Raw genomic sequence first — 17997 nt, 5'->3', positions numbered from 1 at the left:
GGAGGTGGATGGCTCACTTGGGCTCTTCCCGTTTGTCAGCGGCGCTGAGCCCGGCAGGACGGCTACATTGTCTGCTGGCTGTGAGATTCCCTGCCATGCGGTCACTGTGCTCTTCCCCGGGGGCTGGAATCGCCGCTTCCCTCCGTGGGTCTCTGGGATCCACCTCTGGATGATGGTGGTGTGCCACAGTGATGGCCCTGACTGGGCTGAAGAGGGGCACTTCCCACCTTTTCACGTTTAGCTGGGCAGATGGATGGGTGAGAGGTGGGATCAGGCGGTGCTGGACTCACATTCTGCATCTCGGGTGCCTCTTGGCTCCCTTGTGCTCGCTGTGAGCGCTGGTCTCCAGCTGGGAGGTGGAGGATGTCACGGTGGGTGTATTTCACCCGGCATTTTCCAGTCAGTTTGGGATCTCCTCGACTGGCAATGCAGCCTCTGAACCTCATCTCTCAATAAGTTTCTTGCCTTGGAAGGTAAATGGGCACCTATGGCCCATCCAGTCCTGGCCACTTCCTGCCCTTCTGGACCCAGGGAAGTTGGCAGGGAAGCTCCCACTGGTTGCACAGGCCCCTGGGGTGGAAAATGGGCAGGAGGAGCTGACTCCTCTCGGTTCATCCTTTGTTTGGCCTGTTGGACCCATTCCCTGGTCTCAGCCCAGGGGGATGGGATCTGAGTTACACATCCCTGTTCCAGAGCAGGGCTTTGTCAGCAGCTTGCGAGGGGTAGGGAAACCTCTGGGGTGTGCAAAGGCAGGGATGAGCTCAGATTTGGGGCCAGCTGGTACTGAGGAGGGCCAGGGAAATGAACTGAGGTGGGGATCGCCTGCTTACAGCTGGGTAGCAATTTATTTTGCAGGGTGACAGATGGGGGGAGCAAGGGGAAGCACATGTGTTTCATTCAGAGAAAAGGGGTGTCCAGAGGACTGTTCACGGCACAGCCTAAACCAGGGGTGTTTTCCATCCTGAGTGACATTTCCAAGTTCCTCCTGCTTTGGATAAGGGACTTTTGGTGTCCCAGAGACTCACAGGGACTTTTTTACAAGGTGACATGTTCCCTGAGTAGGGTTATTACACTTAATTGATTGAGGTTTAGCTTTGTGGCTGTGTTTCCCAGTTCTGCTTACAGATGAGGCGTGGAGTGGGTTGTGAGGGATTTCCATGGTTTGCCCACAAAAAGCCTCACTTATGCTACAGGATTCAGCAGTGGAGCAGGCAGGGTCTGCTCCATACACACCATAGCCCATTTTGCAGCTGTATGTTTCTCCTGGAGCAGTTTCTCCTGGAGTTCCAGAGATCAGCTGTGGGGCTGGCTCTGCAAGTCCTGCCCGCTTGGCTGCAGGAAGGAAGGAGCCCTTTTAGTGAATGGCTTGAGGCTCCTGCCTTGAAGATATGTTGCTGTCAAGATTGCTGTGCTCTGCTTTTTTCTGTCCCAAGGTGACTGCAGCAGAGTGGTTACACTGTGTAGTGCTGGGCTCCTCTGGGGTGTCTGAGTGCTTTGGAGAGCTGGAGCACACAGTGAGAACAGCAACTCAGAGCCATAGCCACGAGCCCTGGGGAGATCACTGTGGTGTCAGGATTTACCTGGCTGCTCCTGCTGCAGGGCAACAGCAGGGATAACCAGGGAATTACCTTCTCTGAGCATTGCTCAGCTACAGGAGCTGCTGGCCAGCTGCCCAACAGCTGGGTTAAGGGTTCCTGAGCTGAAACCAGTGTAAGTCTTGTGGATTTGGAGTTGAAGTGCTGAGTCCCAATGCTTTAAGCATCCTTCCTTGTGCTTGATACAAAACCCCAGCATTTCAGACAAAGGGGGCCATGGGTGAAGCATCACCTGCATATCAGTCCCAGGAGTCAGATTTGCAATAAATGGCTTTTCCACTGACTGCTGACAGGCTTAGTGCACGTGGTGCTCTGGCGTGGTTTGGTGTGCTTGGGATCCCTAGGGCATGTTGGAGACACCTGGAGGCTGAAGCACTGAGCCAGGGCTCAAGGAAACATCTTTCACCTTCCAGCCAGGAGGTGGGCTGGAAAAATGAGCCCTCCTTCTTCCTCAGTGGCTTTGCAGAAGGTGCAGGCAGGGACGTTCCATTGACATTTGAAAAGCTGGAGGCTGAAAAGGGCCCAGGGTGAGGCCTTGCAGCTGCAGAGCACGAGTGGCTCAGTAATTGCCTGGGAAAGGTATGAGAAGAATGGGCAATTGCAGGGCTATCTACCTTCCCTGCTTTGGCCCGTGTGCCCAGGCACTCCCCTTGTCCAGCATAGTTTCTCTATCAGGACATCACTGGGGAAATATTTCTCCCTTTGTAGCGCGCTTACAGCAATGATCCCTCACACGCCCACAAGGCTTTGTGTTTTTTTAAAGTCCTCTCCAAACATGAGCCACTTTATCTTGTTATCACGATCTCTTTCTCCTTATCCTTCTAATGAATTCCTATAAATAAGATAGGGATCCAGCACCTGTCATGTCGATTCATTCAGTTCATTATCTGCTTCTGCTGGAATTTTACTCTCCCTCTATTTATCGAGCCTGAAGTGTTTCACAAAAGAATATGGCTGTTTAATTAACCTACAAATCATTCTCTCTGTGAAGCAGCTGTGCTGCTCCTTGGAACTGGATTATTGGGCCTTGTGGTTGACACTGCTCCCATTGGGTGCTGTGGTGGCTTGCTGCAGTGGTGTCCCCATCTCTGGGCTCTGGGTGCCTGCCTGGGATGTGCTGCCCTGGGATGCAGTGTGTGGGCACATGGATGAGAGCTGGGAGCCCTGCTCCTCTTGTCTCTTTAATCTTTGAACCTTTCTCTCAGAGTATAACTGCCAGGGCAGGGAGGTGGCAGCTTGTGGCTGAATCTGGGGTGCCATTAGGAAGCGAGCTGTGATTTGTTCTTGGGGAAAAGGGACAGTGTTCTTACATGCTACAACCCCGCTTTGCTTCCCAGCACAACCTGGCCAGCACAGGGGCTCCAGAGCATGGCTGCTCCAGAGCAACAAATAAACCAGTGTCTCTAATTGTATGTCTTTGCAATGCCATGGAGCTTGAAGTACAAATAATTCTGTGGGAAAAGGGAGGCGAATCTTGAGGATGAAAAAGCTCAGGGGAAGAAAACAAGTCAGAAAATTTGATCGTGGGATAGAGCTAATTATTTACTCTGTAGGATGGGATTTTTGCTTTGTTATCTTCTGTGGAGTCATTAACATGGGAAGCCAGAATGTGAGATCTGAAATGAATCTTGCACAGTGCTGTGTTTTGGCCTGCCGTATGTGATGAGTGCCACCTCCAGCACTCATGTCCAGCACCCATGAGCTGCTGCAGGGCCCCTTCTTTCTCCCTACAACACATTACTGCATTTCCAAGCAATGCTCTTGGTGATGCATGGAGTTCCTCAGCACTATGGTAGCTTTAAAATTCCCTGAACTTGGATTTTGGTGCGTGTCATGAGTGTGATATTTAGTTTGATCAGGATATGGGGGCTCTGCCCAGCTCTGCAGGATGCTTTCCTCTCTGCCTGCATTCGATGTTTCCCAAAGCTTGCCAGGATGTGTCTCAGCAGGGAAGATGCTACTCCAGTATTTTTGTCTTGACCTCCTGAGTGCTGAGCTGGGAACAAGGAGCTGGAAGCACTTGGGAGGGCTGGATGGCTCTTTGAAGGGGAAGAACATTTTTTGTGGGGTGGGGGAGTGTGTGGTCGATGCCAGGACATGGTCTGGGCACAGTTTGTTGCCTGGGAGATAGCTCCTGCCTCCAGGGGCTACTGCAGCACCACTTTGCTTTGGCTCCCTGGCTCCCAGAGAGGTGTAGGGAGCAAGGAATTCCTGCTATGGAGAAGTGTGGCAGCTCTTTAGGGGAAGATGGGGAAACTGAACCATGTAGGAACGAGCCATTAGGGAAATTGTGTGGGAAGAGAAGGGAGGGATACCTGCATGGGGACACCAGGGGACACAGGGCCTTCATCAGTGTGATTCGTGCTTTGCCATGCTGCCTCAGTGTGTCATGAGGAGCCTGTGGTGCTTCCCTTCTTGAGTCTTCCCTATTTTGGTGTTTTTATTAGTGGCTTTCATTTTTTTATCCCTCTGTGCCCTATTGGCATGGCCAGGGCAGAACAGATGGGCACCTTGGTGGACCCCACAAATGGAGGGCAGATGGAAAGGGAGACATGAGCAGAGGCTGCTGGCAGGGAGGAGCATCCAGGAGAGCCCTTTGGGCCTGACTGATGACATACCTGGGGGATTTCCACATCCCAGGGTGCCTTCTGTGGTGCCAGCTGCTTCCAGGGTGATGCCACCATATTCTGCATCCAGGAGGAGCGTGGGGGTTTGCAGCCCAGCTGAGCTGTGGGCAGGGTGAGGGTAAGGGCTAAGCCAGTGTGTGGTGGGTTGGTCCCTCCCTGGGTGCCTTGTGGAGTGCCCACCCTCAGCTTTCACCCCAAGGATAACAGCTCATCCTTTCTCTCTGGTTGAAGCAGCTCAGCTGTCCCCTCTGAGCACTCTGTGGATCCATTCCCAGATTTTTTCCAGCCCTGGGGTTTGTTTTGTCAGAACTCCGTCTACCATTGACCTTTCCCAGAAACCAGTGCATGGGTTTTGTTTGCCTTTAGCCTGGCCTGACCCAGATTTTTACCTGCTCTCAAGTAATTGGATGTTCAGGGCCTGAACTTTGAGCCCATGGAAATTTTGGGAAGCTGTAGTGAGCCTTTGAGCCCATCAGGGCTGCAACCACAGGTCATTGGCATCCTCTGATGGTGTGGAGAAGGACCACCATGTGTATCTGAGCATGGCTCAGCTAGAAGGGGCACTGGTTGGAGAAGCTGAGGCCTGAGACACCAGCTGGGATGGTATCTAGAAACTAATTTTCAGCTTCCAGATTTTTTTTATTTCTCCTTCTCCCTCCATTTCTAACTCTTCCGATGGAGCATCAAATAGATTCAGGACCATCCCTCAGCTCTGTGGTGGGCAAAGGGCAACTGGGGCTGCCAAGTGCCACAGCAAGAAGCTGGGGTGCCATGCCCTCAAACACGGGATTTTGGGATCAGTATTTTGGGGCAAAGACTCTTTTCCTCATGAAGATGCTGCCCTAGCACAGCAGGGAGCAAAGGCTTGCTGCTGCTCTGGTTCCTGCTGCAGCACAGCTCTCAGTGATGGCCATAGAGGAGGAGATCTCAGCTGTCCCAGGGATGGAGCAGCAGCGTTCTCACGGCCTCCTGTCCCTGCTCAGACAGCAAACTGCCTCCTGCTGCTGGGGACAGCGGGGACAGACAGGCACCCTGGGGCTGCCGAGGGAGGGCTCAGCCAGCTGTGCTGTAAAACACCACGCTGAATCAAATCCTGCTCTTAATCCCGGCTCGAAGCAGCAGGGATAAGGCAATTGCTCACCTTTCTAGGCTCAGACTTGTTCTCCAGCAGGAGTGTGTCAAGAAGGATGCTGGCTGACTGTGGCCGAGGCAGGGAGGCTGTGGAGTCTTGCTTCCCTCTTAAGGAGGAGAAAGATAAAATACAAAAGCTGGGTAAGGCAGTCTGCATCTCTTTGGCAAGTCTATTTTCTCCTCTGACATGCTTCTCCCTTGCAAAAACAGAGGCCAGACTTCCTGCCCTGTAGAAAAAACCCTCAAATTCCTTGAACCTTCGGGCTGAGATGGAGAGACCGTGAGAAAGGGCCGTGGTTCGAGGTCGTACCCAGCACTGATTTCTCACACCTACTGAATGCAGTGGAGGGCTGGGAGGGCTCAGGCTCAAGCCCTTTCCTCCCCCTGCCAAATTCCTGGCCGGTGATGCTGATACCCGACTGCACCAGCCGATATGTGTGCTAAGGACCCGCGGTCCTGAGGGTGCAATTCATCATCTTGGAGCCGATTCGTTTGGGTTCTGTCTGCCGTGATTAAAATCAATAATAATAAAAAGAAACAGTTGTTCCCCCTGGTTGCCTGGTGCCTCTGTGAGGGGTTGTGCATCACCTATGGTGTCTGGGAGCATGGAGCATTCCATGCACCCTGTTGGAGCCACAGTCCTGGGAGCGGCAGGAGGGGACAGAGGACACTCATGATGAAGGACCAGCCCTGCTTTCATCCCTCCTCCAGGGTCTGCTCCTGCCATTTGCCACCAGCTTTCTCAAGTGTGTCTTGTTTTGCTGGTGGAAGCAGTAAATTACCATCCTGGGGCTTTCCCTGCCTGTCATGCCACAGTGACAGGTCAATCTTTGCAGGGGATTTAATGAAGGCTAAACTAGGCAGAGTTTTATATGTGGCACATGTATGTGTGGCTGTCCATCTGCACATCCTTCTCAGGGCAAAAAAGGGATGTGCTTGGGCAGAGGAAATCCAAGATCTGTTTGAAAAAAGAAGAGTTGCTTTTATTTTTAAGAGGGAGATAGGACTCTGTGATGCTAAATGTGGTTTTCCTTCTATTTCTGCTTGATGAAAGTTTGGGATGTATCATGTTCTGTTCAGATGCCTTGGTGTGTCCTTATCACCCCATACGTGCTGCCTCTCCACAGCCCCAGAGTTCTAGCAGGAGGTGGAGATGGGCTCTGTGGCCACTCCTGGGTGTGAAGCAGCTCCATCCTGCTGTTCAGATCCTGGAGGTGACCTGTGATTTACAGGAGAAATGGGGAGATGTGGCCAAGACTGCACAGCTACGTGTGGGGTGGGGAAGCTTGGTATGAGAACAAGGCTGAGGGTGAAGCACATGGATGCATTTTTCCCTCTCCCCCTGCCCCCCTTCTTGTTCAAACTCTGTAGCCTGGGCTCTGAACGGAGCAATGCAGCTGAGGAATTACATGAATGTATGGGAGGGAGAGGCTTGTGGAGTATCTCTGGCTGCCTTTGACTGACACGCTGCTGTTTCAGAGCTAGAATAACTCTCCCGAGGCGAGGCTGAAATAAACTTCAGGATGTGACATAATAATCCTTGATTTTATTTCTTTTCTCAGTCTCCCTGTATTGTAGTGCTATCTTCACGCTGTTCCTTATTCAGAGGGGTGATGACCCAGCTGTAATCTTTGCTGTCCAGCCACGTTACTCCTAAGGCATGGAAACCCATGACTTCTGTGGTGGCCTGACACCAGTGGTCCTGAGTGACATGAGTGGAGGCTTTATCTGTATTTCAGCATACTTGACTCAGTCACACAGAGCCATTATATGCCACTAATAAGTGATTAATTTGTTGGCAGAAGGTCAAGTGGGTGAGAGAGTTGTAGCCTTCAGAGGGTGTCCTCTTCTCTTTCGTGTGACAGGGTGAGCTGCACGTCTCCTGCCAGCAGTCAGGGCCCTTTCTAAATGTGTGATAAATGCAATATGAAATAAAGCCTGGCAGCTCTGCCCAGCAGCAGATGAACTTGCTGATGCTCCTAGGCCATGTTCTGCACTGATGTGTTATCTGGCACTGTGACAGGGCAGTGCAGGCTGCATGGAAGGGGAAGGTCCCTTGCATTGGTTCTGGCATGTCCCTTTCCCGAAGCTCAACAGCGAGGAGATGGGATGGCCGCCCTTCCCAGTTCTCCTCTAATTCATGCAGCTCCCAGGGGATATTTCCAGCTGTGCTGGACACTGGGTTTTTCACAGGGGATGGGGTAATGTATCTTCTGGGGTTGTACCTGGCTCCTCCTACATCCTGTTCCCCAAACCTCTTTCCTCTTGTGCCCTGGCTTTGTGGGGGAACCTACCCAACAGAGGTGGCAACCAAAGCCAACACACTCCTGGCCTGGTACTCTGGTGAGCTCAGGAGACAGGAATGTCCAGTGGGTTGGTAGAGGGTTCCTGATTTTTCTGGCGCAGCTCTGCAAAGCCCAAAGCCTCTGGGAGGCATTTGATTTTCCTTTCTGGAATTAGCTTTAGTGCTGAAGGTTGGGTTTGGGCCAGCAAAGCTTCCTTTGAGCCGTCAACCATGCAAAAGACTCCTCGAGTCTGCAGAGTTTCCCTTAAACACAGCTCATCTGCTGCCAGAAATTTCCCTTGCCTGAATATTAAAATCTCCTCAAGTGCTGGTGAGGAATTGCCCAAAGGAAACGTGACCTTCCCAGCCATGCTGGCTTGTCTGGAGTGGGCGTTTGTGGCCCTGTGGAGCAGGTCAGCCACAGTGTGGGTGCCTGTGCTGCAGGAAGAGGTGTTCTGTGGTGCAAACAGAAATAAAGCCCCTCCCGTGGCTGGGGGTCCGGAGGGAGGTGAGGTCAGGAGCTGGATGTGAAACAGGCAGCAGGGTCAGAGCAGAAATCTGAGCATTCCAAATGCTTGGAGGGCAATGTCTCTGTGGGCACAGCTGAACCAAGGTGCTTTCAGCTCATCCTCACGCCTGCAGGATGTCCTCAGGAAGAGAGGAGCCCATTCCACAAAGCGTGTTTGGCTCAACCAAGATGTCCAAAAGTTGTTGGCAGAGATGTAGGGATCATGTAAGAGAAATGACCCAGCCCTGTGATGAGCTCTTGCTGGAGCAAATCTTGCCACAGCTCTGGGCTGCTGGGGCCACTGAGGTCTCTCTGCCTTTTCTCCTCCCTTCTCCAGTCACACTGAAGTCTGTTTAAGGGGATGAATTTCCTTCACATTGCATGAAAATTCCTCTATGGAGGGATTTTATAAAGGCAGATGTCTGGATTCAGGACTGTAGCATGCTGTAGCTCATCTTGCAGCTCCTCAAGCTTCAAGTCTTGCTTTCCATTTCCCCATCCTGTGATGGGTGAAATGAAGTTGACAACTCTTGGTCCCACTGGCAGCTATGAGTCTGCTTCTTCCCCAAACCTCCCCAGCCTGGGACCAACCTGGGGCAGTGCTGGCTGGAGGTGAAGATCCGTGGGATCAGCCTGATCCTGAAGCACTGGGTAATTATTTCTAGGATTGGGAAAGACGGTTGTGAAATACCACTGTGGGCTGAGCACGCTGAGTTACTGAATGTGGTTGTGAACAATTAGAGCAAACGGGAGACCATGGCCCTGTTTTTAGTAAATGGAACCATTTGGAAATTAAATCTTTCCACCTTTTTGCTTCGAAAGGCAATTTAACAGCTGACCCCCTGCTCACACTTGTGCTTGTCCAAATTGAAATGGCACATTTTGTCTGGGGTCCAACAAACCCCTGTAGCTGACCCAAACGCAAGGACTTTGGCAAGGCTTAGTTTCTCATTCGCTTGTGTTTTTTTGCTTCATTTTGTTTTGTTTGTTTTTCACTAAAGACAAATATTTGTGCTGCTAGGTCAGTCCAAAAGTAATCATCCTTTTTCCTCTGCTTGTCAGTATGATTACTGAACCCCAACGCATCACTTATTAAACCTCCCTCCCCTACCAGCCTGTTTGAGCATGACAGAGAGCTCAGAATCTGAAAATAAATTCAGTTTAGGTGTTTGCTGGAGTGTGCTGGTATCTTTGAATCCGTGGGGGCTTTATCTGCAGCCCTTTTTGCTGAGCAGAGGGATGGTGTTCCCAGCATCACAGCCCCCCCCCAGGATGCTCAGAGTGTCTGAGGCACATCCCAGCACAGCAGCGGGCAGCCTGGAAGCTGGGATTGCTCTGTGGCAAAGCTGGATTGCTCTGTGGCAAGGGGAGCTGGGAAAGTTATTTCTCTGCTTTTGCAGAAAAATCCTTCTCCCCAGAACGGTCGCCCCCGGCTCTGTCCTCAGCGTGCTCGGAGGGAAGGATGCAGGGACAGAATAGCGAGCCGGTGAGGTCATGGGGAGAGAGTTAGTCACATCCAACTGGGAAAGGGAGAGGGCTGCCAACCAGTGTTGCTCTCACACTGTGCAAAGCTCATGTGGTTCAGAAGGGATCCCCCCTCCTCCAGAGCACCCTGGCCAAGCTGGGGGTGTTGGTGGAGCACCGCCTCTGAAGCAGTTTCCCAAGGAACTGGAGGAAGGAGTGAAAGATTTTAATCAAAATCTAACTTTTTCTGGCATGAACGTGGACTTTGCTTCTCGTAACTGGGGCGGTACGGGCCAGAGGGGGTTAAGAGCCTTTCCAAATTGGAGACTATCTGGAGCTGTCGCACAAGGGAGGGGGATCATGGCAGAGTTTAATGAATGACTTCATTTATATATTAAAAAAAAAAAACCAACAACAACATGGTGGCTTCCTGCCAGGTCCACAGACAAGGGTTTCTATGGGAACCTGAGGAAAAATAATAAATAGGAGTGTGGGATGAGTAGGGAAGGGAGGAGGGGAGCTCAGGCTCGGGTCTGGGTCTGCTTTGTTCCTCATGGAGACCAAGGTGGCAAGGGGCGATGATGGGGTAAAAAGGGAAAGAGCTGAATTTGGTGCTTGCAGAAAGACCCCACCCAAAATAAGGCAGGCAGTAACTACACGGCAGTGGAGCATTCTCTTGGGCTAGTCCTGGGGTCTGCTTTGTTCCCTGCTCCTCTGTGGGCACAGCAGTCATGGGCAGCCTTTCTTCACTGGGCTCACAGCCTGGCTTTGCTGCCTTGGGGCAGGTGGGAGTTTGGGAGGGCAGTGATCTGGAGTCATCCCCAGCTTCCTGACAGGCTGGTGGTGGGACCACTGTGCAAAGGGATGCTACTGGGGCTAAGCTCAACAGTCCTGCTCGCACTGCAGAGTAAAATAGGCTCTGAGTGAATCTTCCCTGGAAAGGCTAACAAGGTTCACAGTGTAATTAGAAAGGCTATGTTTTTCATCAATTAATCCCAATGGGCTTTTTTCACCCCCTCCATTGCTGGGATAGGGAGGTATCTGCCCTGAAGTTTAAAAGAAAACAGCTTTTTGGTGAGACCCATGGTGAAGTGAGGCCCTCTCACGTGCTTCAGAGTCCAGACTGAGAGCAAAGCTGGGCAGGCTGCAGAGTGGCACTCCTGGGGCCAGCTGAAACCTATCCCTCATTCGCCCAATCTGGGCTGAAACACGTCTCAACTAAGGCATTTCTCTTCGGATTTTTTCCTCATTTTCCCTTCCACGGGCTCTTTGTTCCAGTGTGAGTGATGTTGCACTGTATCTCCCATTGAGCAGGTTCATCCTAAGAGGACTGTGGTCCTCAGGATATTTCTGGGGTGAGGAAGTGCAGGTTGGTCTGGGTCCTGCTGCTGGTGGGAGATCGACTTCCCAGCTCCCATGTGTGTGCCTTCCTCAAAGACATTTCTGTAAACAGGCTTGAAAATGCTGGGGGAAACAGCTGTTGTGTCTGCTTTGGACCTGGCTGAGCCAGGCCTGAGTGGGGTGAGGAGGCATCTGCCCCAGCATCAGCTCTGTGTGCCCCAGTCAGACCTGCCCAGCTCCAGCTGCCATCACAGGCCCTTTGGGTGAGTGGTGCCACCTCATGGTGTGTCCCTTTCTGCCTGAATCTCAGCTGGTGCTGCCAGTGGAGCAGAAGCCGATCCCACGTGGGGAGCGCCTGGACTGGCGTTATCACCAGAGAAGGAATGTGGCATCCGCCTTATCACTTCCTTGGGGATGCAGGAGGCTGCTGTGTTGACAGAGGCATTATTGTGCAGCAGTTGAGATGTCTGGGAGATGCCAGGGCAGGTTTTTCTTCTCCACAGGGCTGGCAGGAAGCCAGGCAGGGCAGAGCAGGGCAGGACATAGGTGCTGCCATCCGCTGCAGTTTCCGTGGCTCCTGGTCAGGCAGGAGCAGCTCAACTGCCTAAGGAAACATCCCCAGGGTACAGATCTTGCCTTCTGTGGGCCAAAGCTTGAGATGACGGTGTTGGCTATCTTGCAGCACTACAGGACCCTTTACAAACCCTTCAGACACCTTGCAGCATTGCAGGACCATTTACAAACCCTTCCAAAGGTGGGGTGCAAACCTGTTTTTGCGGGGAATGATGCTTTCCAGTGGGCTTCATCCCACAGGCAGGTGGGAGGAGGAAATGTACCACATCTTCCTTCTAGAGACTTGCAGGCTCTCCTGTGTCTGTCCCAGTGCCTGTGTCCCACCTTGTCCTTGCCCATCAGTCAGTCCCACTGTGGAGCTGTGCTGATGGAGGTGAGGATGCCACTTGAAGGATCGCTGCTCGAGGTGGGAGTGCTCCTCTGCAGAAGGCTCCTGCTTGCTGGGGGGACCCCAGGCACCTCAGAGGGTTGTTACCAGGTTTCACAGGACTGCCTGATGGCATTAACGATGGGTTTTCCCTCTGGCCTGGCAGGCTGACAGCACAGTGGAGCGTGGAAGATGAGGAGGAGGCGGCGAGGGAGCGGCGGCGGCGGGAGCGGGAGAAGCAGCTGCGGTCCCAGGCAGAGGAGGGCCTGAACGGCACTGGGCCCTGCTCGGAGAGTGCTGCTCTGGCACAGCAAAACCAGTAAGAAATACACTTGGATAAATCCCTCAGCAACACTCCTTTTCCCTGCAGCAAACCCCTCCTGCAGCCCCAAGTGTGTGTCCCTGGTGTTTGGGGAAGATGGGGCAGTGCTCTCACAGGTTTGGGCTGGATTTAGCGCACACTAGCAAATAGTGTGCTTTCTTTTTAGGGCAGAAAACCTCACAAGTCCTGCTTTGATTGTTTTCTTGGCTGGAGGCTGGGGGTTTTACTGCCCTGAGAGTTTACACTGGGACAGCTTGGGGCAGGCTGGGCTCTGGTAGGGAGCCCACACTGCCAGTGATTTCAGTGCTTGGTTAAATTTCAACTTGGGAGTCATCCTACACCAAAAGTAATGGAGTTTCCTGATACGTGCAAAGACAGATGTGGCTGAGGAGGTGATGCACAATGCCAGGCAGATCACAGTGCAAGCAATCACCTATCCTGGCTAAGCTTCCCATTCCTCCCTCAGAGGATGCTGCCCTGGCACTGAGAAGCATGAAGCAGCACCTGAGCTGGTGCCGTTCACAGCTCCAAGGATTAAAATTAACTTCGTGCTTTAATGGGGCAAGTCCTAGGTAGAAATAGCTCAGGAGACTTTTATGGAGAGGCTGAGCTCTCTGCTGTCAAAGAGGAAACACCTGGAGAAGGGATAGGATGATGTCCCCAGCATCCCACAGCACATTCTGCTGCAGCCTCCCCACGTTCATGGTTCAGCAGTCCAGATGCTGTGCAGCACTGGGGCTAGCACAAAAACTAGTCTGCACGCTGAATTGCCAAATTCTTGTCTCAAGTCCTCAGTCTTACCACTGCTTATGTGTTCAACTTATTTCTAAATCTATTGAACACAATGGAAAAGTGGTGGCAGGATTTGGAGTTACAGTCACCGAGAAGCAGCATCTTCATTTTACTGGGGAAAAAAGCAAAAGTTATTTATGAAAACTTTTTTTTTTCCCATTAAAAGATCTTTTTCTTCCCAAGATACTTCCAAAATTATTCAGGACTTTTTTTTTTTTAATAATATAAAAGCATTGCAAAACACCTTCACAATCTTTTGTGGAAATACACACAGTTCTGCAGACAAAGCTGCTGCAGTTCTGCTCTAAAAGCAAACAGAAGGTCTGGAAAGTAATAATAGTCATTAGCTTTTCCAAACCCCCCCTTCACGTGGGGGCTAGGAAATAATTTGAAAAGGTCTTTAAAGCAGCAGATGAGATCTCTGGTCTCTGTTTGCTGGCTGGTTCTGTGAGCAGCCTCAGGCCCAGAGCAGTGTGCTGTGACCCAGCCTGCAGGCTCCAGTCCTGTTGGCATGGGCACAGCACCATTGCCATTGCCCAAATTCAATTGAGTGCTTAAGAGGACAATGACAAGAACTCTTCAAATGAAGGGTTTTGCTCCCTGCTCCATGATGCCAAAGCTTGCTAGGCCAGGCTCAGCCACAGGGATGTTTCTCCTCCTCTGGCCATTCCCTGGTTTTGTTTACAGCTGCTGACAGCCACCTGGGTTTGCTCATGCAGCCAGGGTCAGCCCTGGCTATTAATCTTCTGAAAAGGTTCATTCTCTCTTGTGTAAATCCTGCCCCCTCCTTCCTGTAGCTCTTCCCACGCTGGAACTCCTATCCATGTCACTCCCCTTAGCTCAAACCCACCCTTGCATTTCCTTGCTCCAAAGGGACAGAGTGAACCTCCTGCTCTCCCTTACCCCCACTAAAGAAAGCCAGAGATAGGAGAACAGAGGGTTTGCAGGAAAAAGAATGGTTTTGGGAGCCAGAGGGATGGACATCAGCGGAAGTGATGATGATGGGGCTGTGCTGGCTTTGTGCTTCTCCTGGGGCTGGGCTTGTAGAGGGACATGGGGAAGCAGCCAGTTTTCTGACAGCATTCAGCCAGTCTCCCTTGCTCCCTGGGAGCTTTTCTGTCAGCCTGAGCACACACTTGTGGCCAGGGCCACAGATGCTGGGATGGTTTTGCCATGGCTATCTTCAACCGTGCAGCTCACCCAGAGATGAATGAATGGAATAACTGAAAGAAGGACTGTGTCGGGCTGTGGCTCTTCCAGGCCTGGTTTAGGCCTTTTTGCATGCCTCTCATGCCAATTTTCCTTCTTGCTGTGTTTCAGCTATGACTTTAAGCCATCTGGGACTTCGGAGCTGGAAGAAGACGAGGGGTTCAGTGACTGGTCGCAGAAGCTGGAGCAGCGCAAGCAGAGGTGGGTGGCACACAGATGCACCAAGGGGAGGGTGTTCCCAGCTAAAGGACTGTCCCTGAGGAGGGGTGAGCAGCCCCAGGTCAGGTCCAGCACGTGTAAGAATGAGGCCAGAGTGTGGAGCACCAGCAGGACAGAGCAGGCCCCACAGCACTGGGACAGATGCTCTCTGCCTGCCTTTGGGCTGCCAGGGGGGAATGGCTCAGGGACGGCCCCGGGCTTTGGGGGTGTTTGGATTGAGCTTTGTGCTCCAAGCAGTGGCAGCCTGCCAGGACTCCTGGGTTTGGAGGAGTGACAACAGCAGATTTAAGCCACCTGAGCTGCTGCAGGGGCTGAAATGGTCTCTAACATAATCCAGGCCAGCCTAGAGAGCTGTTCTAAGTTATTGCTGCTTCCTGGCTCATGTCAGCATAGTGGGTGTTATGGCCCCAGCCCACCTTGTGCCTTACTCCTCTTTGAGCAGGGAAAAACAGCAAAGAGCAAAGGCAGCAAAGAGCCCTCCCATCACTCCTCCCTTACAGAACTAGACCAGACTCCTGCCTTAACCACTTCCCTTGGACCCTGCCTACCTGCACATGAACTCTGTGACTCAGCTCTCTTGGCAGCTTGATTTTGTTGGGAATTTTTGACGCAGCCTCTTTTTTACCCTGAGGAATTCTTTGCACAGAGAGGTGGTGGATGCCCCTTCCCTGGAAACATTCAAGTCAGGTTGGATTGGGCTCTGAGAAACCTGATCTGATTGAAAAGGTTCCTGCTCATTTCAGAGGGATTGGACTGGATGACCTTTAAAGGTCCTTTCCAACCCAAACTATTCTGTGACTGAAAAAATGCTTAAGATTAATATTTACTGCTGAATAAATAAAAACAAGCTCAGAGTTTTGTTACTTTTCTCCAAATGCTGTGGCTAAACCACATTGCAAACTGTACCTTTGCAGCCCTGACCCCACAAGCACTTCTCAAGCACCTCCAAGGCCCAGCACAACGTAGTTATAACATCTGTGGGAGCAATTAGAAATCATCTGCTTTTTGGTTTGCTGCCTCTTTTTCCAGCTCCCCTTGCAAAGAGCTTTTCTGGAAAGAAAGGCTACTGCTTTTCCCTCCTTGGCCTTCAAAAGGGAATTAGTTGGAATTAACATTATCCTCCCCAGGTGTTTCTTGTTGTGGTTTGATGTGTTTGTCCTGTAGCTGAGCAGGGGAGGTGGTGTTCATGGCAGGTGAAGCCCATCAGGGAGAGGTGATGCTTTAAAAGCAGGAGCTGTAGGTGCAGGCTGGTTGGGAGAGGCAGCTGGAGGAGCTTGGGCTCTGTGAGCTTTTTGCAAAGGCTGGGTTTGCCCTCTCAGCAGGGACTGTGCCCTGTGAGGTCCTTGCTGCAGCTTTCTCCTTCATCCGAGGGGCAGCCTGGAGTGTGTTGTGACCACAGGTAGGTTGTGTCTCTCCCTGTGCTGGGACAAGCAGTGCTGTGCTTAGGCCTTCCCAACTCCCTTCTCTCCTGTTGAACTGGAGATGAAGCAAATCCTGGGTTTTAAGTGGTGGCTGTGAAAGAGTGGATGGAGATAGATGCTCTCTGTTGGATGGCACCAAACCAGGTCCTGCAAGCCCTGAGGGCCTTGATGCTAAGGCCCTCACACCTCTAGAAATCCAATGTTATCAATTCCTTCTTTTGGTCCTGGCTCTCCTCTTTGAGGTAGGAGATCCATGCTATCAGCTGTGTGCAAGGGGGTGAAGCTGTGCCAGCTTAGCTACCTCCCCTAAAGGATTGCTGTGGTGTGAAAGGCATCCCATAGGCTGCACTGTGTTTGCTGGTCTTAATTTTTAACATGAGCTTGCACTTGAGCTGGAGACATTGCTGCCATCCTGGTGGAGAGCTGCAAGCTTCCTGGGCCCTCAGAGCCTGTTTGCTCTTGGTGAGAAACAAGTCAAGTGAGCCAGCATATGCATTGTCTTTTTCCCCATGTAGTCAGTGTGGAGAGCTGGATGGTGGCTGAACTGTGAGCTGCCTTCCCAGCAGCAGAGGGGTGGGTGGAAAGGTCTTGTTGGAACTTGTGTTTGTGTTTTGGTGCTGCCTGTTGAGGGAGGGGTAGTGAGTCAGCCTTGCCCTTTGGCAGCTGCCTGCTAGCCAGCTCTCTAGCCCTGCTCTCTCTAGCCAGGCAATTTTCTAAGAATTAGGTGGGAGGAGAAGGCTCTTTTGGCTGGGGAAAGGAAGATGGCAATAACAGCTTGGTGTGTGGCTGTGAGCCAGTGAGAGTCCTGAGGCTCTGTACTCCAGTGTCCCAGTGCCCAAAGGCAAGGCCTGCTCTGCTCTTGCAAAGCTGATTGCATAAACATGCTCCTGGGTCTCCTCTTGCAGCCTTGGAGACCTGCAGCAATTCTCTTGTACCAAACCCCTTGTGGCTTTTAAGCCCCTAAGCCAGGGGGTGACCCCATCTGCTTTGGAACTCCTTTCTTTTGCTGGGAGATGAGATGAGTGATGGGAGTAGGGGTGTCATTTTTTTCCAGTGGGCAAAACTGAGGCCTGGGACCGAGTGTCAGCACAGCATTGCTGGTGAAGCACTGTGCCTTGCCCATGGAGTGATTCCAGGGGAGTGGCTCTGCAGCCTTGCCCTGGAGTTCAGCTCCAGCTTGAGAAGCATGCTCTTGTGGTGTTGGTTGGGCTCTCCTGCAGCAAGAGACTCTGCTAATGTGAAAGATGAGTTCAGGGCTGTGTTTGGTGCCCTCCTGTATTTGCGGGGTTCCCCAGAGGAGGAAAGGAATGATGCATCTGACTCCATGTTCTCAGAAGGCTAATTTATTATTTTATGATTCCACATTATATTAAAGAGTGCTATACTAAATTATATTAAAGAATAGAGAAAGGATACTTACAGAAAGCTAAAAAGAAAATAATGAAAAGTCATTACTCTTTCCAGAGCCCTGACACAGCTTGGCCACGATTGGCCATTAAGTAAAAACAATTCACATGAAACCAATGAAACAATCACCTGTTGGTAAACAGTGTCCAAACACATTCCAAAGCAGCAAAGCAAATAAGCAAATCAGATAATTGTTTTCTTTTTCTCTGAGGCTTCTCATTTTCCCAGGAGTGAAATCCTGCGGAAGGAGATTTTTCCAGAAAATACGATGGTGACAGTGCATGCCCCACTTGGAATTAGTGCTGGGAACCATGGGGGCAGCATCAGATTTGTGTTTGGCTGCAGGATGTGCTGGTGCACCTGGAATTTTAGCTGTAGCCAGGCAGGGAATTGGGCCAGCACCACATCATGGTAGCAGTGTCCTCTCTGGCAGGGGTTTGAGCAGAGAGCTCTTCACTGCTTTCCTGTGGCCCTTCATGTTGCTGGTAACATGCAGATCCCTTCAGCTCTGCCACAGCTCTTAGCTGAGCTGACTCTTGGACACTTAAAGTGGGGAGAGTGAGATGTGACTGCTGTTGCATTTGCGTGCCAGGAACTGGCTGTGAGCCCTGGTGTGCAGTACCCAGCATGCTGTAGGCTTGGGGAAGTGATAACATTGGATTTCTAGAGATGTGAGGTACCTCATGGTGTCTGTAGGCTCATAACTGTGCTTTTATTCCTTGATCTCTCCCCATCTG

General features: G+C 51.6%; 1 protein-coding gene across 4 annotated transcripts in view; it reads left to right on the top strand.

Annotated features, from left to right (window-relative positions):
* The window catches only part of LSP1 (lymphocyte specific protein 1), a 48414-nt gene that overhangs the window by 12412 nt on the left and 18005 nt on the right, over window positions 1–17997 (top strand). For all 4 annotated transcript variants that reach the window (XM_063158656.1, XM_063158655.1, XM_063158657.1 and 1 more), the window contains exons 2-3: window positions 12057–12209; window positions 14325–14414. In XM_063158656.1, coding sequence (XP_063014726.1) covers window positions 12057–12209; window positions 14325–14414 — 243 coding nt within the window. The remainder of the gene's footprint in view (window positions 1–12056; window positions 12210–14324; window positions 14415–17997) is intronic.

The sequence above is a fragment of the Melospiza melodia genome, chromosome 6 (assembly GCF_035770615.1).
Source record: "Melospiza melodia melodia isolate bMelMel2 chromosome 6, bMelMel2.pri, whole genome shotgun sequence".
In the NCBI taxonomy this organism is placed as follows: domain Eukaryota; kingdom Metazoa; phylum Chordata; class Aves; order Passeriformes; family Passerellidae; genus Melospiza; species Melospiza melodia.
The sequence above is the reverse complement of the archived record's forward strand: the minus strand, read 5'-3'. Positions and strand labels throughout refer to the sequence as shown.